Source organism: Hemicordylus capensis, chromosome 1 (assembly GCF_027244095.1).
Source record: "Hemicordylus capensis ecotype Gifberg chromosome 1, rHemCap1.1.pri, whole genome shotgun sequence".
Taxonomy (NCBI): domain Eukaryota; kingdom Metazoa; phylum Chordata; class Lepidosauria; order Squamata; family Cordylidae; genus Hemicordylus; species Hemicordylus capensis.
Window position 1 is genome coordinate 455,109,593 of NC_069657.1, and position 24,124 is coordinate 455,133,716.

The 24,124-nt window shown below is 46.9% G+C and overlaps 1 protein-coding gene across 4 annotated transcripts in view; it reads right to left on the reverse strand.

Annotated features, from left to right (window-relative positions):
- Positions 1 to 24,124, reverse strand: part of LOC128324670 (L-gulonolactone oxidase) — a 96,875-nt gene that overhangs the window by 48,857 nt on the left and 23,894 nt on the right. For all 4 annotated transcript variants that reach the window (XM_053249483.1, XM_053249490.1, XM_053249497.1 and 1 more), the window contains one exon: positions 4,291 to 4,476. In XM_053249483.1, coding sequence (XP_053105458.1) covers positions 4,291 to 4,476 — 186 coding nt within the window. The remainder of the gene's footprint in view (positions 1 to 4,290; positions 4,477 to 24,124) is intronic.

The following is a 24,124-nucleotide window of genomic DNA, read 5'->3' on the forward strand; positions in this document are numbered from 1 at the left end:
TTTCTGAAGCTAGCATTTTGGTTTCAGTGTCTTCCACTGCAGGGTTAGTGCTCTTTCCTCCTCTAAGAAGCATACATGCTGACCCTTATTCTTAGCACTACTCTGACTGCACATCGTTTCCTGAGAGCTATAAGTAAAACAAACTGTGTGTTTGCTTTGATCTGTTTGCAAAATCTTACTCCCTCTTTTCCTTCCTTACAGTTGAGGGGAAAGGCCAGGAGAGAGGGTGGGGGGACTTTCATGCCACTCTCATTCACTCAGGGTTGCCCTAGTGTTCTGTATGTTTCCTTCCAACAAAATCCCACTGCATTGCTACCATGTTAGCAGTCAAATGTGGAGCCGGCGGGGGGGGGGGGGCGATACAAAATCCCTCCTCTAGTTTTGAGGAGTCCCAGACAGGCTTCCGCCATCCACTTTTTAAGAGAAGCAGATTCACCCTCCCAGGGGAATATTCTGGGAGAGTAAAGTGGAAAGCCCCTCCCTACAAGAAAGGCTTGAGCAGTCTCAGACCTTCAGGAGCATGAGACTAGGGCAGGACCCAATAAGGAGTGACACTCAGTAACAACAAGGATTTATTAATAATTGGATGATCAGGAAAACTATAGAGGCATCAACAGTCACTGCTTCTATTCAAGTAAATCCCTTCCCCAGGAGCTACAAGAACCATGCAGTTAGATCCAAGCACAATAAATTCCCAGATGCACCTAGAGAAACTGGTCCCAATCCTTCCTGCTTATTTCCAGGTGATTCCCAGCCCAAGGCTGTTAGTCTCCCCCTTCCCTACAATAGCTGCTGATCAGACCTCACTCTGGGGCTTCCAGGGAAGAACTCTACTCACCCCTCCCCTGCTCCTCTATAGGCGGTTGTCCAGTAAACCCTGCCCCTTACTCTGGATTGGGCCACAGGGATTTCTCACAGGCTTTCTTCCTGATTTGGAGAGGCCCATCTTCCAAGCAATTACTCTAACTGAGGCCTAGTCCTCTCCCTCATCTTGGTTTTTTAACTTGTTTAATTTTATTAATCGTTTACTTTGTATTGTATCTATATTATTATTATTGTTATTACTAATGTTGTGTACTAGAGGGGTGGGGTATACATATTTTAAATAAATAAATGAAAAAATAATACTTTTGTTAGCTGCTTGGAGTTGGTTTTTTGTTTTTTGTTATTTTAGAAGAGATAGTGGAATAGACATTTTAAAAATAAAATGAACAGGAACAGAGTGCAAACAATCCCTCTCCACCATTCACAGTTTTAGAAACCTCCACTTCCAGCACAAGCCTTTGCATATTTATTCAAAAGCAAGTCTCACTGTCTTGAGTGGGGCTTACTCCTCAGAAAGTGTGCCCAGAACTGCAGCCTTCCCCCACGCCCCAAAACTGAAAATTCCCCAACACCATCACCTTTCACAGAAGAAGGGAAAGTGTTTTGTTCTCTGGGTCATTTGGGCCATCCTTTTCTGCAATTCTTCCAGTTCCCCAAAATTCTTTTTCAGCTGGCCTAACGGAGTTGCCAGATGACGTTCGCCCCCTCCCATACACAGCCCGGACCAAATGTACTGGCTCTGAGTAGCATTGCGGATGAGCGAGCCCCCCCACCTGACCACCCCATTCAGTGTCCTCCCTCGATGCCAACATTCCCCAAGATCCTGCTCTCCTCTGTCACACCTCTGCACGCCCCCAGAGGTTAACTGCAATGCAAAACCAATTCATCACTGTCAAGGGAATGCATGTTTCCTATTTAGCCTTAATGAGGACAAAGAATTCAGAGCACACGTCTTCATTGTAGAAAGTCCCAGCTCCATCCACCACCACCCCCAGCCATGTAAAAGGCATCTCAGGCAGAAAGACTGAGAAAGGCCTTTCTCTGCCTGAGACCCTGGAAGGTTGCCCCCAGTCAGAGCTGACCCTCCTGGGCCAGGGGGACCAGTGCCTTGACTCACACGGCTTGTGGCATCCTCTGCTATGCTGCAAAGACTCTCCCACCATCACTGATGGAGTCAACAGCAGTCACGAGACTTGCTATCGTCTATGCCAAGAAGAAGAAAATACAACAAACATTTCTTCAAATTAAGCACATTCTGAACAGATTCACTTGGCTTTAGGTTGCTTCCACAGTGAAGACTTTTCAAAGAGGCCTGGCATGTTTTAGCTATATGAGAAACTCCCCTGATGTTTATCAAGTCTCTGAACCCTTCTCTTTCTTTGAGTACAGACTTGTAAAACAGGTAGAGGTGGGTCTGACGCTCTTTTCTAGCCTTTAAAAAAATAAAATCTAAATCTCCAGTTTAGCTTAGCAGTGACCCTAGGCACAATCCACCCACCCTTTCAAGGGCAAGGTGCATCTCCTGACTCTCAGTAATTTTGACCATTGCTGTCTTCTGAAGTTTATCCAGGACAGCAGCAGTTCTCAACCCTGAGTCCTCTAATACCGTTGGTCTCCATCTCCCAACATCCCTAAATGGGAGTTGTAATCCAGTATCATCTGTGGCCGCACACTTGAGAATCAGTCCCTGAGGTATGGACCATATGCTTCAATTGCATCTCAGAAGCAATAAGAACCTTGATTTAAAATAAAATGACAGCGTGAACTCACAGAATTCTGTACCATGCACAAAATTCCGAGAGGTGCAAATGCAGATGGTGGAATATATATTTCTTACAAGGCAAGGCACACAAATAGTTAAGAACTCTGATACACAGTAAAAGAGAGTGAGACAGACACACTGGAGAAATGGAAAAACCCATTTCCAAAGCACAGATACTCCCTGCAAGTCACTTAATCTTGCTAGTTAAAGTCCACAGCTTAAAATATTTCCTAGCAAATGAGACGCATAGAGACTGTGGGCGTGTGGGAAGAATATTCATTAACTAATTGCAATTGCACACTGTCTGAACTGGTCTAGAACGATTTGTCCTGCCAAGGGCTGTTTCTTATGTCTGCGTTTATAATATAGATGCACGCTTGCTCAAAAGTGTTAAGTCTGAGTATACCTGACACCCGTGTTTGGATGCATTAAGGTTAGGGCTGAAACCACTAATCGATTAATCCGTTCACACTATCAACTCAAAACCTTTTTATTGACTAAAGAACCACCCCCAATTTATAGGGACCACATTATTTAAAGAAATACGCCCACAGTTTTAAATACAAGTAATCATAAACACATGCAGATGGCAAATATGACCTTATAAGAGGCATTCTCTCACACAGAGAAGGGAATGCCTCTTTCTGAGATAGTACCAGTATGCTTCTCCCCCCCACCCCAGCGATTGGTTGGTGACATGAAATTTTCAGAGTTAGGGAATGTCAGCGGAAAAGCCTCTGCTTTGCATGAAGAAGGTCCCAGGTTCAATCCCTGGCAGCATCTTCCTTACAATCTAGGGATCTAGGCACCTTCCTTACTAGGCAAGGCTACAACACCCGGAGCTTTTTAGTTCAGAAAAAAGACGATTGAGGGGAGATATGATAGAGGTCTATAAAATCATGCATGGTGTAGAGAAAGTGGATAGAGAGCAATTCTTCTCCCTCTCACATAACACTAGAACCAGGGGTCATCCCATGAAACTGATTGCCAAGAAATTTAGGACTAACAAAAGGAAGTAATTTTTCACACAATGCATAATCACACAGAAGGGAATTCTGAAAGGCCAAGTTGAAAGGGTGGTATAGCCATTTTGGAAGGGCAGTATAGGAAATGAATGAATGAATGAATAAAATAATCAACCTATGGAACTCTCTGCCACAAGACATGGTGACAGGCAACAAACTGGATGGCTTTAAGAGGGGTTTAATAAATTCATGGAGGACAGGTCAATCAATGGCTACTAGTCTGATGGCTACAGGCCACCTCCAGCCTCAGAGGCAAGATCCTCTAAATACCAACTGCAGGGGAGTAACAGCAAGAGAGAGGGCATGCCCTCAGCTCTTGCCTGTGGGCTTCCCAAAGGCATCTGATGGGCCACTGTGTGAAGCAGGATGCTGGACAAGATGGGCCTCCTTGGGCCTGATCCAGCAGGGCTGCTCTTAAGTTCTTATCTCCAGGATAAGATACAGCCGGGGAAGACCCTCGTCTGAAACCCAGGAGATTCACTCCCAATCAGTGTAGACAATCCTTAGCTAGAAGGGCTAATAGCCTGACTCAGGATTTAGCATCTACTTAGATTCATCAGTCCATTGAACATGAGAAGCTGCTATTTCCTGAGAATCTTATATATCTTATATCTGTGAGAAGCTGCTATATCCATTAAACTCATTTTTCAGAACAGGTGGCAAGCCCAGTTACAATACCTCCTTGAGTGTGGATGGAAAGGTGGTCTCTTGCAGGCAGAACTCCGACACACACTGGAAAGTCATGGTGAGGACAATGCCCAAGCAGCCTAGGTGTACACGGGCAGCTTGGTAGAGTTCAGGATTCAAGGATTCGGAGCAGTCCAAGATATCTCCAGAAGCCGTAAGCAGCGTCAAAGCTACCACCTGCCATGGGAAGATTGAGGAAAAGGGAACATGATTTAGTCCAGGACTGAAGTCATATTCACACATTATATAGGAATATAAGAACATAGGAAGCTGCCGCATACTGAGTCCGACCCTTGGTCCATCTAGCTCAGTATTGTCTTCACAGACTGGCAGCAGCTTCTCCAAGGTTGCAGGCAGGAGTCTCTCTCAGCCCTATCTGGCGATGCTGCCAGGGAGGAAACTCTGAACCTTCTGCATGCAAGCAGGCAGGTGCTCTTCCCAGAGTGGTCCCATCCCCTAAGAGGAATGTCTTTCAGGGCTGCATCTTACAAATCCCATTCAAATGCAAACCAGGGTGGAGCTTGCTTAGCAAAGGGGCCAATTCATGCTTGCTAACACAAGGCCAGCTCTCCTGGTGAACGTGTGCAGGTAGGACAGGCTGCGTAGGATGACCCCTATCAAGGTGAGGTCAGAGGAAAAGCCCCACACAAGTTCCAGTCTTTGACTGCAATCCAGAGCCCAAGAAAGACACAGAGTTGAAATCCAGAGACGTGCACTTGGTGATCCTTCCTGCGAATGAGCCCTTCTCCAGCAGATGACACCCACGAGCTGCTATCCTTGCCCCCCTTCCTTGCAAACATTCTGCAAAGCAAATTTCCTTCCGTCTCCACTGCCCCGTTTGCTCTGTCAACCCCCTTGCCTGCCCGCTTGGCTGGAAATTACTTTCCGGTGTCCTGATTGCGGAGTTTGTAGGCTCAAGGTGAAGCAAGCAGCGTGTCAGTTTGACTGAATTCCTCCTTAGCAATGATCACTCCAGCTGTGGTTCTTTCAGCTCGGGCAGGGGGAGGAGGCGGCAGCGGCAGGGAAGGGGAGTGGGGGGACTGAAGAGCTGGAGCGACCTTGAGCAAGGTGCTGCTGGGCCTCTTTGCCAGAGAGGTAATTTTCAGAGGTCAAAGAGGTTCAGACCAGAACACAAGCTCTAGGGAAATCACACAGAAAGCAATTGAAACTGGCCTGCCTATCACTCTGCAAAGTTTGCAGCTGTGGTCTTGTCACTTCCCTCTGTGGCTATTTACTGTTGTGCTTGCGTGGTGGCGCAGACAGGAGTTCATCTCAGAGAAAAAGACAGGCGCAAGAAAGGTAAGGCAATGGCATTTGCTTGCCAGAGCTGGCCGGCTGAAGCGTTCTGCATAGCACCAAAAACATAGCCGTGTAGGAAGGCTCCAGGCAAGCCTCTTGGCGACGCAGTGCAAGAAACACAACGCCACACCCGAGAAGGCTCTTCTGCTCCCCACACCACACTGTGTTCTTTGATTCACAGGAGTAATTGACGCAACAGTCATGAAGGTCATTATTATTCCCATTTTACAGGCAGAAAACTAAGGCTGAGAGAGACCGAGTTGCCCAGTGCCACACGAAGAGTTCATGGGCTTAGCAATATAGGAAGCTGCCTTCTACTGAGTCAGACCCTTGGCCCACCTAGCTCAGTTTTGTCTACTCAGACTGGCAGCAGCTTCTCCAAGGCTGCAGGCAGGAATCTCTCTCAGCCCTAGCTTGGAGATGCTGCCAGGGAGGGAACTCGGCACCTTCTGCACGCAAGCAGGCAAGTGCTCCTCCCAGAGAGGCCCCATCCTCTCAAGGGAATTTTTTACAGTGCTTACACATGTAGTCTCTCACCCAAATGCACACCAGGGCAGACCGTGCTTGGCCAAGGGGCCCATTCACGCTTGCTACCACAAGACCAGCTCTCCTCCCTCACGTTTTCTCTGATACACACTTTGGTGACCTCAAGTCTGGACGAGTGCAGGAGTTCTCAGACTTGGGTCCCTAGGTGTTCTACTACATCTCCCATCACCCTTCAGCCACAATGGCTGGGGATGATGGGAGTTATAGTCCATCTGGGGACTATCAGGGGACCCGTGTTTGAGAACCCCTGGAGTAATGCAACTTGCTTGAAAGCTTCAGCTAGTCCAAAAGGTCCCTCTACCTGTCGTCTTCCCAAACCTGCCTCTGCAACGTTACCAGTTAGCTTCTGAGCCCAATTCAAAGGGCTGCTTTTGATCTTTAGAGCCTGATCCTATGCATATCTACTCAAATGTAACTCCTAGCGTTTCACATTAAATAACCGCAAGCAAGTGTGTAGTCACCTTAAGTGGCGCAGCGGGGAAATGCCTGACTAACAAGCAGAAGGTTGCCGTTTCGAATCCCTGCTGGTACTATATCAGGCAGCAGCGATCTAGGAAGATGCTGAAAGGCATCCTCTCATACTGCACAGGAGGAGGCAATGGCAAACCCCTCCTGTACTCTACAAAAATAAAACCACAGGTCTCTGTGGGCGCCAGAAGTCGAAATCGACTTGGAGGCACACTTTACCTTTAAGCAAGTGTGTACAGGAATCCAGCCTTAAAGGCCTTGCGTTTGTCCAATATCTCTGAAGGAATGCTTTCTTCTATTTCCTCTTGGCATTTCAGATCTTGCAGGAAAGCACAGCTCCAATTGCCACCACTTTCAGATGCAAGATGACGGCATCACAGAGCAGGGCCTTTTAGGTGATGGTGCTCCCTCCCTGGAAGGCCCTTTCGAGAGGGCCTCCCTTGGCCAGCTGAACTAGGCTTGATGAAGGCATCTGTTAACACCTTCCTATTTAAGGAGGCATCTGACTGAATGGACCACTGCTGTGGAGACTCCTTTTGAATTGTTGTGATTTTCATTGTCTAAATGTTTTATTTAGCCACCTAATGGCACAGCGGGGAAATGACTTGACTAGCAAGCCAGAGGTTGCTGATTCTAATCCCTGCTGATATGCTTCTCAGACTATGGGAAACAACCTTTATCAGGCAGCAGTGATATAGGAAGGTGCTGAAAGGCGTCATCTTGTACTGCACGGGAGAAGGCCATGGTCAACCCCTCTTGTATTCTACCAAAGAAAACCACAGGGCTCTGTGGGCGCCAGGAGTCGACACTGACTCAACGGCACACTATACGTTTAATGGTTTTATTTACTGAATTAGATATGTTTTAACTTGCTTTGTGTTAGCAGCCAAGAGAGCCTTTTGGCTGAGTAGTGGGGCAATTCTGTTTGAATGATTGAGCCGACTGGGAGCCCCTAGTCTAGCTTCCTGTTGGCAAGGAGGTCCCTCTGGATGCTATTCAAAAGGAGGCCAAGATGAAGTTCATGGCCCTCCCCTGTGACTGGTCCCCGCCAGCATCCTGCTCCAGGACTTTCTCCTCCGCAGCAGCAGAATGCCCCAGGCCTTGGTCAGCAACTAGGGTGACAGGTCACGCTGGTCTTGTGGTAGCAAGCATGACTTGTCTCCTTAGCTAAGCATGAACGGAAGACTTGAAGTGTGAGCACGGCAAGATATTCCCCTCAGGGGATGAAGCCACTCTGGGAAGAGCAGAAGGTTCCAGGTTCCCTCCCTGGCAGCATCTCCAAGATAGGGCTGAGAGAGATTCCTGCCTGCAACCTTGGAGAAGCCGCTGCCAGTCTGTGAAGACAATACTGAGCTAGATAGACCAATGGTCTGACTCAGTATACGGCAGCTTCCTATGTCACCACCTTTGCCAGAGCCAGTCAGGGAATGTTGCTTCAGCAGATGACTCTTATAGCCTGCTGCTTTTTAATTATTATATATATAATTATCTTAAACGTACCCATTGCTAATCCCATGTGTGGCAGCTCTCGCGAGAGTTCATGAGCAAGCTGCAGGGGAAAGCAAACGGGCAGGCTAATGGACGGCCAGACAGCCAAGAGAAAGTGGTGCTGGGGAAAGCAGTGGCTGAGGAGGCAGGAAAGCAGCGGGGCAGGGGAGCAGTGACGGGGGGGGCAGTGGCAGGGGGAGGTGGGAAAGCAGCAGCCAAAATTGGACGAGAACAGGGGAAGAGCAGAGGGAAGGTTAGGGAAGAGGAGAGGGGGGAGAACGAGGGAGGGAGAGGGGGAGAACCAGAGGCGCAGATGCTCTGTGCCCAGGCCAGCTAGTTATTAATTAATTTATTATTATTATTTATTATTATATGCCACCTGATATGTGCATCTCTAGGCAGTGTACACAATTTTAGACACACCAAATATAAAACAGAACAACAACAATTAAAACAATTTCAAAGAACAAAACGTCAAAACAACTTCATGGGATAAAAATAATTAAACAGTTTAAAATTAATTTCAGTTAAAAGCCTTGTGAAAAAAAGGAGAATTTATCTGTTGATTATTCCTTCCAACTATTCAGAGTTGTATAAACCTCTGTCACAGGGGTTCCCAACCTTGGGTCTCAAGATGTTGTTGGTAGGGCTGTGCACGGACCAGCATTCGGCCAGTTTGGCAGCTTAAAGGGGGTACCTTTAAGGAGAAGGGAGGGTACTCATCCCCCCCACCATGTTTCCCCCACGGGTGCTGTCTCCAACACTGCTGCCATGGGGCTGCTGCGTACCTCCTTGCAGCTCTGTTCAGTGGCGTACCGGAAGTGGATGGTCCTCGTGCCCAAACGCCGGACCTCCAAACCAGTTCAGCAGTCCGGAGAAGGACCGCTGAACCAGTTTGTACACATCCCTAGTGGTTGGACTATAAACCCCATCATCTCTAGCCACAATGGCCAAAGGTTGAGAATTCCTACTATACAGGAATGAATGTGCATGGGCTGGTTCAGCGCCTGCTCTGGGAAGCACCAAAGCAGCTCGAAGGGGTGGAGAGGGGTTCCCATAAGGAGCTGGTACGCAGCTCCTTGCCGGTTCTTTAAGGGAAATGCTCCCCACCCCGCCAGCCCATGCATGAGCCATTCATGCACATCTCTACTGCTCTATCATGTCCTCACCTACAGTGCAGGCCTAAGCATGCTTACTCAGAAGTAACCCCTATTGTGTTGAATGGAACTTACTCCTTAGTAAATGTACTTAATTGCAGCCAAATCCTAGCTATGTTCATTCCAGTAATTTCTACTGATTACTATGCAATTTAAGGCTCATTCACACATTATGTTTGACACTCGTACTAGGAGTGTGCAGTGTACACGGCGGGTACAGTCATATTCACGTTATGTTGAACACAGGCACAGAAGTACACTTCCTGTCTGTACCATGCATTTAAAGGGCCTGTATCCAGGTTCAGTTTTAACATGAACACTGGTACAATCATTCACACAAACACACGTACGAGTGTACAAACATCTATACATTTGTACAGCATCATGTCTAAATTGGGTTTTGCTTGAGAGCTAATGTGCATAGGAAGGATTTCAGCCTTACCGGTCTTTCCTTCCAGACTAAAATGCCTCAGGCACAGTGCTCTTTTCCCCATAGGGAAGGTGCTCCAACCCCCTGACCATTTTGATTGCCCTGTTTGCACCTCTCCCAGCTCGGTGAGATCCTTATAAGACAAGCAAGACACATTGCATGGCTATAGCATAAAGGCATAAAAATGCATGCCTGTGCTTGTCAGAGAAGAAAACCTCAGGATCATCCAGAAAGTACAGTATCTTGCCTGTAAAATATTAATCCTCCCAAATACCGCCTAAAGCCCAGAAAAACAGGAGCCATTAGAGGAGGATGTGAAACACCAATTACTGCAAATCTGTTTCAATCCAGTAGCATCAAGGAGAGGAGGCAGTTGGTTCTGTGCATAACTAAATAAGTAAGAGGTGGACGGAATTCCCTTTCTGAGATGCTGGTTGTTGCTATAAGTCACCCACGGAAATTGGGAATGACATCGGAGCTTGCCACAAATTCCCCAGTGCAGTGTTGCCTTGAAAAATGGGTGTACATGATGCACAGCTGCTCATAAGGGTTTCTCCACTCAACTGTGGGCCAGTAGAGGGGTGTTTTGTGTGTGTGTCCAGCAGACACCTGCCTTGACTCCATGCAGGCGAGCATGACCCTGAAAGCATTTGCATGTAAAAAAAACCCGCAATCTGTGTGAATCAACTTTAATTCAGGGCTTAGAGCTCAGTGGCACAGCACATGCTATGCATACAGTAGGTCCCCGGTTCTGACACCTCCAACTAAAAGGATCTCGTATGCTGGGAACGACTCCTCTCTGCCTGAGACCTTGGAGAGCTGCTGTCAGCATATTCTGGGCAAGATGGACGGAGGCTCTGACTTGGCTGAAGGCATCATCATCTGTGCATGGCTTCATTAAGAGGTGGCAGCAAAGGAATGGCCTGGCCCCCTAATTTCTAACTAACTAGATTAGTGAGAATTTTGGGACTCCCCCTTTTTAAAAGGGAGCAGAGCCGGTCTTGCAGTAGCAAGCATGAATTGTCCCCTTTGCTAAGCAGGGTCTGCACTGGTTTGCACTGAATGGAAAACTACATGATGTGTGAGCACTGTAAGATATTCCCCTTAGGGGAATGGGGCTGCTCTGGGAAGAGAATCTGCCTGCTTGCATGCAGAAGGACCCAAGATCCCTCCCTGGCAGCATCTCCAGATAGGGTGAAGAGACTCTCACCTGCATCCTTGGAGAAGCAGCTGCCAGTCAGTGTGTAGACAATACTGAGCTAGATGGACCAAGGGTCCGTGTCATTCATTTTAGTACATTTCCTAGAGTACATTCTCTTCTGCTTTGCATGCAGGAGGTTTCAAATTCCCTCCCTGGTTTCTCCAAGAGAGGGGCTGAGACTCCTGCGTGCAACCTTGGAGAAGCCGCTGCCAGTCTGTGCAGACAACATTGAGCTAGACAGACCAATGGTTTGACTCAGTAAAAGGCAGCTTCCTGTGTTCAACTGCAGAGCAACACTCTTCCTTCTCCACTGCCATCCTCAGTTTCTTAGGATTTTCTCTCTTCGGTTTTTATGGACATTTTTTTGGACGCCGGCTCATGAATTTCAATTCACATCAATTCCCAAAAGGCAGCGTTGCCATCTCCTCCGTCTCTCTATTGATCTCCTGCCCCCTTTGATTAGCCTCTCTTCTCCCCGCCCCCTCGTTTACTGCCTCCCCTTGTCATTTCATATAATTCACCATTTTTTGCAGGGGAAATTTATCAACCGCACTGAAAACCAGATAATCTATTCTGCTGTGACAATCTGAGCTGGGAAGAGCTATTCATTCTGCAAACAGCCCTGAGATGATATTAAGGGCATCATAAATAAAGGGAGTGGGAGACGAGCTCTGTGCTCCAACTACACACACAGGCCTCCATCAGCAAAGCACCCGGGCCCCATTCAGCAGCCTCTAAAGCTGCATTTGCAGATTGGAGGAAGGGGCAATTTGGTCCCCAAGAGCTTTTGAATGGGCACGTAAACTTGTTAGGAGTTCAAGTAAGGCCGCTGGCTGACACCCTGACTAAATTACTCAGCAGAAGTCCTACTGAAATTAAGTAGTCCATTAAAGTAACTCCTGAGTAGTACTACTGAACACCTTAGTCTGGATGGCAGCCACTGTTTCCAAACTCGAATGAGATAGCAGAAACCCTTAACAGGTACTTGGAGGTGGTTCTGGTCTGGATGAAGGCAAAAGCAAACGGAAACTTCATTTTATTTATTTCCTGTCCCTCCAGGCACTACTGCTTAAGGCAGCTCACAAAATTAGTAAAACAGATAAAATGATACTTTAACAATGTAAAATAAATAAAATTAATAATAGAAACCAAACTTAAAAGTAGCAAGTTAAAGTTACATGAGCTGCAGATAAAACCTTTAAAAGCCTCTCTTAAAAAATATGTGTATTTGTTTTTGAAAAATGCTGCGGGAGGGAGCATGGCGAAGTTCTTCCGGGAGGGCGTTCCAAAGTAGAGAGGCCACAACCAAAAAGGCCATGTTGCTAGACCCCACCAATTGGACCTCCACTAGTGGTGGGGCCATGAGCAGGTCCTGAGATGCTGAACTGAGGGACCTGGCAGGCTCATAGGGGCAAATGAGGTCCAACAGGTACCCCAGCCCTAAGCTGTATGGGGTTTTAAAGGTCAAGACCAGCACTTTGAATCTAGCCCAGAAGCAAACTGGTAACATAGAAAGTTGCCTTCTACCGAGTCAGACCCTTGGTCCATCTAGCTCAGGATTGTCTACATCTACAAAGACTAGCAGCAGCTTCTCCAAGGTTACAGGCAGGAGTCTTTTGCAGCCCTATCTGGAGTTGCTGCCAGGGAGGGAACCTGGAACCTTCTACATGCATGCAGGCAGGTGCTGTGGGCCCCATCCCCTAAGGAGAATTTCTTAAAGTGCTCACATGGAGTCACCCATTCAAATGCAAGCCAGGGTGGACCCTGCTTAGCAAAGGGGGCCAATTCATGCTTGCTACCACAAGACCAGCTCTTCTCCCAATGAAGCTGGAAGACCAGCCAAGACCAGTGTGCTGTTAGTGAGAAAGCCTCCTGTTCTATATGGAGATGTTCAACCTGTCTTAATCAGGATCAGATATGCAGCAGGGACACTGGTGATCCTGCTCTCGGATGACCAGCTACCTGCCATGGCAAGGTGTGCCCTTTCCTGGATTTCACTGCTTTGCCACCTGCAACCCTCTCTGCAAAGAGAGACCTTGGCCACAGTTACCCATGCACTTATCTATTTAAATACATGCACCCCACTTTTCTCCTTGAAAAAAACATGCAAAGTAGCTTACAATATACCACTTACAAGCCATCAATAAGAGCAGAAATCAGCAGGAAAAATCAGAAGCACAGATGCAAAGAAGCACACACACACACAAAGCATAAAATCAGATAATCAACAGAGTTCAGAAAACACCTGCAGAAATGGCAGCATCTTCCGCTTCTGCTGAAATACAGGCACATGGCAGGGAGTTCCACTTGATGGGTGCTTTGATTACATCTAGACCAGACTACTGCAATTCATCCTACACAGGAAGGCCAGACCTTTAGACAGGAGTTCTCAAACTTGGGTCAAACATGAGCCCCCAGATGTTGTTGGACTACAACTCCCATCATCTTTGGCCATTGTTGCTAAATATGATGGGATGATGGGAGTTGTAGTCCCAACAATATCTGGGGGTGGGGACCCAAGTTTAAGAACCCCTACCCTAACTGGCTTGGGAGACTTCAATAGCCTCTTTCTGCTTTAAAGTGGATCCTAAAGACCTTCCTCTTTCAGAAGGATTTTAATATTGGGCTGAGCTGATTCTACATTGATTTGCATTCCTTCTGTGCTGTTTGATGGACTTTAATTGTTTTTGTGGATGTATTTTACATTGTTTTGAAAACAATTAAAAACAGTAAAGCCAGTTTTACTGTAATCTGGTTTGGCATTTTTAGAACGAAAGTGGGGCTGTGAATGGAGGAAATAAGTTAGAAATAGACCCACCCAGCCCAGGATTGTCTCTCCTGGCTGGCAGCGGCTCTCTCTTCAGAGTCCTGGGCAGGAAAAAACCTCTTTTCCAGGCCTGCTACCTGGGATCTTTTAAAACCAGGGAAGCTGGCGATTGAACCTGGGACCTTCCTCACACTTAGACCATCATCAGAGATGCCGGCAAGGAGCCAAAAGGAGTACGTTAAAGGTAGGAGACGCCTGGCTGTCTTTCAGCCCTCAAGGCAACAGAGGAAGCACTCAGTGCACCATAAATCTTCCAGAGCAAGGCCTGCTGGGGAAGATGGCAATGGCCTGTGTGCAGGGAGAACTCCCCTCCGGGAACAAAAGCTCCATTCGCATGAACAGGGGAGCCCACAGCCGCCCAGGCCTTGGCCTCTCCCATTGCGCTCTGCAAGGATGTGCTGGAGAGAAGAATCGCCTGGAGGGGAAATGTTTAGCGTTTCCTCATCCATCATTCCTCCTCCCCTCTTTTTCAGAGAACAAATGAAAGAGCCCAGAAAGTGCCATGTAAGAATTAGGGCCAGGCAGGCATTAAGCTGAGCCAGCATCCAGACACAAAAGCTGACTGCTCAACCCCAAAGCCAAGGAAGGCTCTGCTTTGGAACTGGCATCTGTGACTTCATTGTGCATGGTGTGGAGAAAACAGGCAGAGAGGAGGCCTCCCCCCAGAAGCCTCCTCTCCAAAAGCCTCCCCCCCCCCCGAAGCCTCCTCTCTGCCTAGAATCCAAGGCCATCCCGTGAAAGTGATGGACAAGAGATTCAGGACAGCTGATGGCAAGTCCTCCTTTGCACAACACACTATTACACATAGAGTAGTTTGCTGTCACAAGATGGGGCAACAGTCTCTAGTTTAGATGGCTTTAAATGGGGACTGGACAAAATCATAGGACACAGGGAAGCTGCCTTTTACAGAGTCAGACCATTGGTCTAGCTAGCTCAGTGTTCTCTACACTGACTGGCAGCGGCTCCCTATGGTTTCAGGCAGGAGTCTTTCCCAGCCTTACCTGGAGATGCTACTGCCAGGGAGTGAGCCAGGGGTCTTCTGCATGCGAAGCAGATGCTCTGACCACTGAGCTATGGCCCCAACTCCTAATATAGTACCTTACAGTATTCACATTTGGTCACCCCTCCATATGCAAACCAAGGTGAACTCTGCTTAGTAGAGGCGGCAGTTCAGGTGCACAGCTGTGACTCATGGAGGAGGAAGAGAGGCCTGTCCATGGCTATATGGTGGTATGGAACATCCATGTGCAGAAGCAGTCCACCTTGGAGTGCCAGGTGCGAAGGAGCCACAGGATCCCGTTGGCCACTGTGGGAAACAGGATGACTCTGTGGAGTTCACAAGCTGGGCATGGGGGCAAGATTCCCTTACTGCTGTGCCCCCCCCCCCGCGCCAGCATCTGGTATTCAGAGGTAGACTGCCTCTAAACACAGAGGTTTCTTATGGCTCACGGCAGCTTACAGTTCTGTCCACAGAAGAGGAGTGCTTCTAGATGGACCTTTGGTCTGATCTAGAAGCATTCTTCTTACACGTTCTCAACAATGAGCTGCCCTGAGCCATAACCTTAAGAGTCAGAGAATAACAGGAGCGTCTGAACATGGACGAAGTATCTTTGGTTCTCCACTGTGTAAACACAGAATCAAAGCATTTCGGAGTTGGCCAGGTCTTTGGAAGTCTTCTGACCACGGGTTTCCAACCTTGGTCCCCAGATGAAGTTGGACTACAACTCCTATCATCCCCAGACTCAGGCTCCAAAGACCTGTGTGGCTGGGAATCATGGGAGTTGTAGTCCAACAACATCTGGGCAGTGACCCATCCAACCCCCTGCTGCAGGCAGACTTCATAGACCCAAAATAAGAGAGCAGAGGGTGTCCAGTGAGTGAGAGCATGCGTTTTTGTCAGGGCTGGACGCAGCACCCCTCTGTTTTCAGAAATTGAAGCCAGGAACAAGCCTTTAAGGTGTGTGTCGGGGCAGGTGTGATAATACAAAGAGAGAGCAGCTCTGGGCCACCAACATCGCCTCGTGCACCACAGCAGAGCCCACCTGCTCTGCCTTGTGCATCCAAGGAGAAAGGCTCCTTCCCCAAGAAGAGGTCCTGCAAATCCCTTCAGTCCGACACTCAGCGATGACAAGCAGCAGCAGCAAATGCCATAAGGAAGACGATGGCCCGTTGTCATTAGCAGTGCATAGCTAATTGGCTCCCAATATAGTACAACCAGCTGACAAACACAATAGATTCACAACACTTTAGGGCATGATGAAGAGGGACATTCTCCTGTGCAAGCCCCACTGGAATGAACCCACACTGGTAGTGCTCTTGTGTAGCTCCTATTCAGTTCAGTGGGGAATAGAGATGTGTACAATTATGCATGGAGTAGAGAGAGTGGGTCACCTTAAGTGGCGCAGCAGAGAAATGCTCAACTAACACGCAGAAGGTTGCCAGTTTGAATCCCCGCTGGGATGTTGCCCAGACTATGGGAAACACCTATATCAGACAGCAGCGATATAGGAAGATGCTGAAAGGCATCATCTCATCCTGCGCAGGAGATGGCAATGGGAAACCCCTCCTGCATTCTACTAAAGACAACCACAGGGCTCTGTGGTCGCCAGAAGTCGATACCGACTCAACAGCACACTTTACCTTTAGAGAAAGTGGACAGAGAGAAACATTTCTTGAACCAGCGGTCATCCCATGAAACTGATGGCCAGAAAATTTAGGACTGACAAAAGGAAGTACTTTTTCACACAGTGCATAATTAATCGACGGAATTCTCTGCCACAGGATTCTCTGCCACTAACTTAGATGGCTTTAAAGGAGGCTTAGACAAATTCATGGGGGACACGTCTATCAATGGCTACTAGTCCGCTGGCTATAGGCCACCTCCAGCCTCAGAGGCAAGATGCCTCTGAATACCAGTGGCAGGGGAACAACAGCAGGAGAGAGGGCATGCCCTCAGCTCTTGCCGTTGACTTCTCAGATGCTAGGTCACTGTGTGAAACAGGATGCTGGACTAGATGCTGTCTCCCATCAAAATGCAAACCAAGGCAGGCCTTGCTTAGCAAAGGGGACAATTCATGCTTGCTCTCACAAGATCAGCTCTCCTCCCCAATTTATGTATACTCAACATTTTAGGCAAAACTGGTGGGGAGGTTAACTGAAACCCCTTCTGTTTCAAATTTGCTCCCGGAAACAAAGTCTCTCTGAGACACATTCAATGAGTTCTTTAAGAATAAAATCTCTCGTATTTGGACTGATCTGGACTCCAATATTTTTGCAGGTCCAGTTAGAGGAGTGTCTGGCAATCCCTCTTGCAAGATTAGATTGGATCAGTTTAGTTCGTGATTCCTGAGGATGTGGACAAGCTGCTTGGAGTGGTACAGCCTACCAACTGTTCTTTGGATCCTTGCCCAAAACGGCCAATTTTGGCTTGCAGGGAGGTTGCTGAAGTTGCCTGGTTGATATCACTAATACCTCACTGAGGGAGGACAGGATGCCATCTTATCTGAAGGAGGCAGTGGTCAGACCCCCTCTTAAGAAATCTACTTTGGACCCCCTGGTGATGGATAATTATAGGCCAGTCTTCAACCTCCCATGGTTGGGTAAGATAATTGAGAAGGTGTTGGCTGATTAGCAATCTTGGAGGAAACTGATTATTTAGACCCATTTAGAGCGGGCTATGGGGTTGACTTGGGACGGTCTTGGTTGGCCTGAGAGATGACCTTCGCCAGGGAATTGACAGAGGGAGTGTGACTCTGCTAGTTCTTTTGGGTCTCTCAGAGGCTTTCAATAACATCGACCATGGTATCCTTCTGGATCGCCTGAGGGATATGGGGATAGGAGGCACTGTTTTACAGTGGTTCTGCTCCTATGTCTCGGGTAGATTTCAGATGATGGTGCTTGGTGACTCTTCAAAGTGGGAGCTATTATATGGGGCTATTTCCCCAGGGCTCCATTCCATCACCAATGCTTTTTAACATCTACATGAGATATGGTGACCAGAACTGTACGTAGTACTCCAAATCTGGCCAAACCATAGATATGTATAAAAGCATTATAATATTATCATTTTTATTTTCAATCCCCTTCCTAATGATCCCTAGGCATGGAATTTGCCATGACCCCAAAATCTCTCTATTGGTCAGTCACTGACAGGTCAGACCTCATCAGTTTATATGTGAAGTTGGCAGGAGGGAGTTGCCCCAATATGCATCACTTTACACTTGCTTACATTGAAAGGCATCTGCCATTTTGTCACCCACTCACCCAGTTTGGAGATATCATGCTCACAATCTGTTTTGGATTGCACTACCCTAAATAGTTTGATGTCATCTGCAAATTTGACCACTTTGTTGCTTACCCCAACATCTAGATCATTTATGAACAAATTAAAGAGAACTGGTCCCAGAACAGATCCTTGGGTGACCCCACTTCTACTTCTCTTCAATGTGAAAACTGTCCATTTATTCCTACCCTCTGTTTCCTGTCGTTCAAACAGTTACAAATCCACACATGAACCTGTCTCTCTTCTTGGAAGTTCAAATATACTATGCGTGTTGACATTCTCAAACAAATCCAAAGGTTTAGTGAGGCAAAACTTGCCCCTGCAGAAGCCATGCTGGTTCTCCAACAGAAAGACCTGTTCTTCTATATGTTTAACAATTTTGTCCTAAAGTATGCCTTCCATCCATTTACCCAGCATAGAAGTTAAGCTAACCGGGCTGTAATTTCTCATATAGCCTCTGGATCCTTTTTTGAAAATCAGAGTTACATTTGCTACTTTCCAGTCCTCAGGTACAGAGCCAAATTGCAGGGGAAAGTTACTTATTTTTGCTAGGAGATCAGCAATTTCACATTTGAATTCCTTCAGAACTATTGGGTGGATGCCATCTGGCCCTGGAAATTTGTTAATTTTTAGCTTTTCAAAACAGTTTAGAACATCTTCCCACATAACGTCAAATTGGTCCAGTACTTCAGCCTCCAAGCCTGAGAAGCTCAGTTCCAGAGTGGGTATATGGTTAGTATCCTCTGCATTGAAGACAGATGCAAAGAACTCATTTAGCTTATCAGCAATCTCCTTATCTTCCTTAATTATCCTTCTAACTCGCTCAGCCTCTAAAGGACAAACCACCTCCCTGCAGGTTTTCTGCTTCAGATATATTTAAAGAAGTTTCTGTTATTCCCCTTGACTTTTCTAGCAATATAGTCCGCAACCCCTCTCTTTGAATCCCTTATGTCTCCTAGAATTTCTTTTGCCAAAATTTATCTTCCTTTCCATTCTCTTCATTTAGGGGGTTCTTAAACCATGCAAGGCTCTGCAGACAAGTGCTCTAGACTTTACATAGCATTGCCAGTGCACATGGTGCTTTCTACAGCAGTAGCAGCATCACAAAGACAGGGCCCAGCCAAAAGGAGCAGCTAACTGTTAAAATATTGATATTGTATAGTTTACTCTGTTTTAATTATTTTTTACTAATTAAAAAAATATTTTATTATTATTCACTCCTAAAACCTCATTTCCCATCCCGGGTGTAATGATAGGAGTGTGAGTGAATAGGTTAGGTCCAACTAAATCTATTTTTTTACCAGATTTTTTTACCGGTCTGGCTACGTACACTGCTAAACAGTTTTTGAAATATTAAAAGATTAATGAGCTTGACTTGTATTTTTCAGCTGATATTATGGTAAGGTTATCTGAAAGATGGGTGTCAGATGTTTGGACAGGCGGGGCGCGATTTCAGTGTTTGCCCTAGGCGCTATTGTCCCTAGATACGCCTCTGCAACAGAGTCACACTCCCTCTATCAGTGAGAGATCATCCATCAGGTCAACCAAGGCAGTCTACACCCCATAGTGTCCCAGAAAGACAGTTGGAAATGGATCTAGATAATCAGTTTCCTCCAAGACCGTCTGGAGCTAAGAGGCCACCACCCTGCAAATCACATTGCTCAACCTTGGAAGGTTTGAGACAGTCCTGTAGCAGTCTCCACCCCATAGCCCACCTGAAATACACTTTGAAATGTGTCTAGATAATCCAAGACCAAATGAAGCCGGGAGGCCACCACCATCTCAATCACCTTGCCCAACCACAGAAGGTTTGAGACAGTCCTGTACATTCCAACTGAGCTTCTATTATTATGGTTTTAATTAAGTCCCAGCCTTTCTGGAGTGATTTGACCCTCCTGACTTTCCCCGTTCAGCTCCCTTTTTACCAGTCCCCTCATCCCCTGGATGTTGCATGCAGAGAGACACAGGGCACCCTCCTCCTCTGCGTTCCCTGCCTTGGAGGCACAGGCTATCCTGCATCAAGTGTGGCAGGCAGAACTAGAGCCCACTACAATTCACTTCAGCTTTCCTCAGAGGAGTGAATGTAAACTGGTAGGGCAGGAAGTAAAAAACAAGGAAGTCGCTTCCTCGTGGGAGTGAACGGCGGCCATTCACTAGTCTGGAGAAAGCAAAAGGGTGCACCTGAGGACAGCACGGAGGCAGAGACAGACCGGCTCCTTGGCCCGCTGACCCCAACTGTAGAGAATCGAGCCTCAGCTGATCAATGGCCTACCCACAGCTCCATCAATGGCTACTAGTCCTGATGGCTGCCGCAGGCTCAGAGGCAGGATGCCTCCGAATCCCAGCTGCAGGGGAGCAACGGCAGGAGAGAGGCCATGCCTTTATTTATCTCTTGCCTGAGAGTCCCTTAAGGAAAGAGGATGTTGGGCTGGAAAGACCTTGGGCCTGATCCAGCAGAGCTCTTCCTAGGAGCCTGGCTCCAGACTCCCTCCCACTTCACCTGCAGAGCCCCTTCCTCAATACTGCCCCCAAACAGTGTGACCAAAGGCTGGGAACCGGGGGATGGGCACACATGTGTATGGGCATTTATTTATTCCTGTCATCCCTGCATATCCCATCCTGCCACACAAAAGTCCTTCCAGGTCAGCACAAAATGGCCAAGGTGGGAGAAGACGGCCCATCTGGGGGTGGGGTGGGGTCCTAAACCATGCAAGGCTCTCCAGACAAGCTCTCTAGACCTTCTATAGCATTGTCAGTGCACATGGTGCTTTCTACAGCAGCAGCAGCACAAAGACAGGACCCTGCCCCAAGGAACAGCTAACTGTCAAAATATTGATATTTTATAGTTTACTCTGTTTTAATTATTTTTTACTAATTATTATTTTTTTTTTTACTATTATTCACTCCTAAAACCTCATTACCCATCCTGGGCGTAATGATAGGAGTGTGAGTGAATGGGTTAGGATCCAACTAGCCAGCTCTAGACCTTCTAGAGCATTGTCAGTGCACATGGTGCTTTCTACAGCAGCAGCAGCACAAAGACAGGACCCTGCCCCAAGGAGCAGTGGACTATTGAAATATTGATATTTTATAGTTTACTCTGTTTTAATTATTTTTTACTAATTAAAATAATTTTTTTTACTATTATTCACTCCTAAAACCTCATTACCCATCCCGGGCGTAATGATAGGAGTGTGAGTGAATGGGTTACGATCCAACTAGCCAGCTAGAAGGTTCCAATTAGATCTATTTTTGACCAGAAATATCGGAAAGAGGCAAAGCCTCTTTCCGCCCAGAAGACCGCAGCCTCATGAGCCCGTCATGACAAACGTCCCGACCATCAGGTCTAGGACTCCCGACCCTAAGGTCTGGGAGTCCTGACCATTAGGTCTAGCAGCGTTTATTTCCTAGGGTTTTAACACCCTGGTTCCCAGGCCAGAGACCGCAGTCAGCTGGGGATGAGTTCTGGACAATTTTCCTGGCCAGGGGCATCTAAGCGGCACCCTTGTAGATTACAGTTACTCTAGCCACCCAAACCCCTTTGCCATGGGCTGCGGTTTTCTAATGCCCGGAGATTCAACATCGCCACCCATTTCCCCCAGGTGGCTCCCTGATGACACAGGGACCACCAATCATCTCAAGTTACCTCCCCCAGAATGCATCACTTCCCTATTATTTCCATATTTCTATGTCAAAGGTTAGCTCTCCCAGAATGCATCTCTTCTTGAGTTGCATAGATCTGCCCGGAACGTTACGTCTCCCACAATGCATCACTTCCCCTTCATTTGCATACGTCTGTTCTGAAGGTTACGTCTCCCAGAATGCTTCACTTTCCTTCTTTTGAAAAATTCCGTTTAACAGCAGTTGATATTTCACTGATACTATTGGTGAAATTGTGTGTTGTTAAGGCAATATATCCATCCTTTCTTCCTTTGGATAAAAACAATACAGCTTTACCCCTTTTGAATGGGTTTGCATGAATGTGTTTACTTGGTTTGCTATTGAAGCAGCCTTTGTGGGGACATGTCATACTTAGGGATGTGCACGAAATGGATTTTGCATTTTGGTTTGAACTCAAATGGAACGCAAATGGCTGAAACTTTTCATCAAAAACGGTGGTCGTGCTGACTGTGTCAATGGAACAAACTTGAAATATTTCCTGTTTTTTCTGCCAGAGAGAACCATGATGAAATACGAAATACCCCATTGCTCCCCATGGATAGCTCCTAGCGACACCAAAGTGCCTTGGGTGGTAGGACAAAATGGTTGCCACCTAGTACCCAACCCAGAAAGGAAATGGGTAAGCAGGCAATTTTAAACCATTTTTTAACTTCTCCCCCAAACCCCCATAGAATATTTTGGGGAAAGGTTAAAAAATTGTTTAAGATCGCCTGCTTACCCATTTCTGTTGTGGGTTGGGTGGTAGGTAGCGCCCATCATGCTCTACCACCAGTTTTGCTTTGCATTTTGCAACACTGCCTTGAAAAACACCTCAGCAGCACACAGTAAAAGGGAATCTGTCCCTCCCAACGCAGAACACACATTTCAAACACAGTCCAAAAATGAATCACTGACCCAGAATCCATTGCCAACCACAGTGCCTCAGCTGCAATAACATCACGGGCACAAGTTGCTCTCTACCCACAATTATGACTCCCTACGTTCCTGGTGTTGTAACAGTTGCCACAGTAGCACCCTTCCTTAACAGCAAGCATAACTATAAGCCACGGACACCATGCGAAAGTTCAGATTTTGAAGAACAACAGTCTCCAAGAGACACCATCTGGAATCTGCCCGTGAGGTAGGAGCAGAACCACTGCAAGGCAGTGCCTCCCACCTCCAGTCCCCTCAGACGATCCAGAAGCATACTATGGTGAATAGTATGCAAGGGAGAGATCCAAAAGGACCAACAGAGCAGGGGAGTATCTAGAGTGGGGCAGGAAGGGCACATGCCCCGGGCGCCAGTTAAAGGGGACGCCATTTTTTAAAATTAAAATTCAAAAATTATGGCCACCAAAAATAAAATGGCCACTGTGCATGCTCAAATGGCCTCTTTGAGGTCCTAGGCCACGCCAGGCCTTGCAGAGGCCATTTGAGCATGCACGGCAGCCATTTTGTTTTCAGCAGCCTCTATCTATCTATCTATCTATCTATCCATATAAAATGGCCACCGCACATGCTCAAATGGTCTCTGCAAAGCCCTAGAGACCAGTGAGGGGAGGGGGACGTTTGCAGACCCACCCCACAGCCTTTAGGAAGCCCTCAAAGGGGCTACAGGTTTGGTTTTTTTTAATTTAATATAATATAAGTCACTGTACACATACTCAGTTTGGCACTATGTACAGAGAATTAGGGCTTGTGAATACTGAGCTGAAGCTTATGAGCTAGGATTGTATTCATTTGCTCTTACATTGCTTCTTGTGATAAGTGAGTTAAAAGTGATGTCTTAATAATATAGCTATTAATGGTGAGTTTGTCTTTGAATCAGTGTGAAATCCTTAGTATTAAGGCCCACTGGGAGTTTCTTGCTCTCTTTCTCTCGTTTTAACTGTCTTTCTGAGATACTAGAATATATTCCAAGCAGTGACACAGTTTACTCTGCATATCCTTTAATTCTTTTCAGAGTATCTGGGAAAAGTCAAACTCTCCATTTATTTTTAAAACTTATGTAATAGTGATGCTACAATACATAGTCGAGAATTAGACATTAGTTTTCCAAGTATACCTCCACATAGTATTTGGGTATTTCATGAGTCCCAGCATACTGAAATTTGTAGTTTTCCAGCATTTTTTGGTCTGGCTACGTCCACTGCTAAACAGTTTTTGAAATATTAAAAGATTAATGAGCTTGACTTGTATTTTTCAGCTGATATTATGGTAAGGTTATTTGAAAGATGGGTGTCAGATGTTTGGATGGGGGGGCGCGATTTCAGTGTTTGCCCTAGGCGCTATTGTCCCTAGATACGCCTCTGCAACAGAGTCACACTCCCTCTATCAGTGAGAGATCATCCATCAGGTCAACCAAGGCAGTCTACACCCCATAGTGTCCCAGAAAGACAGTTGGAAATGGATCTAGATAATCAGTTTCCTCCAAGACCGTCTGGAGCTAGGAGGCCACCACCCTGCA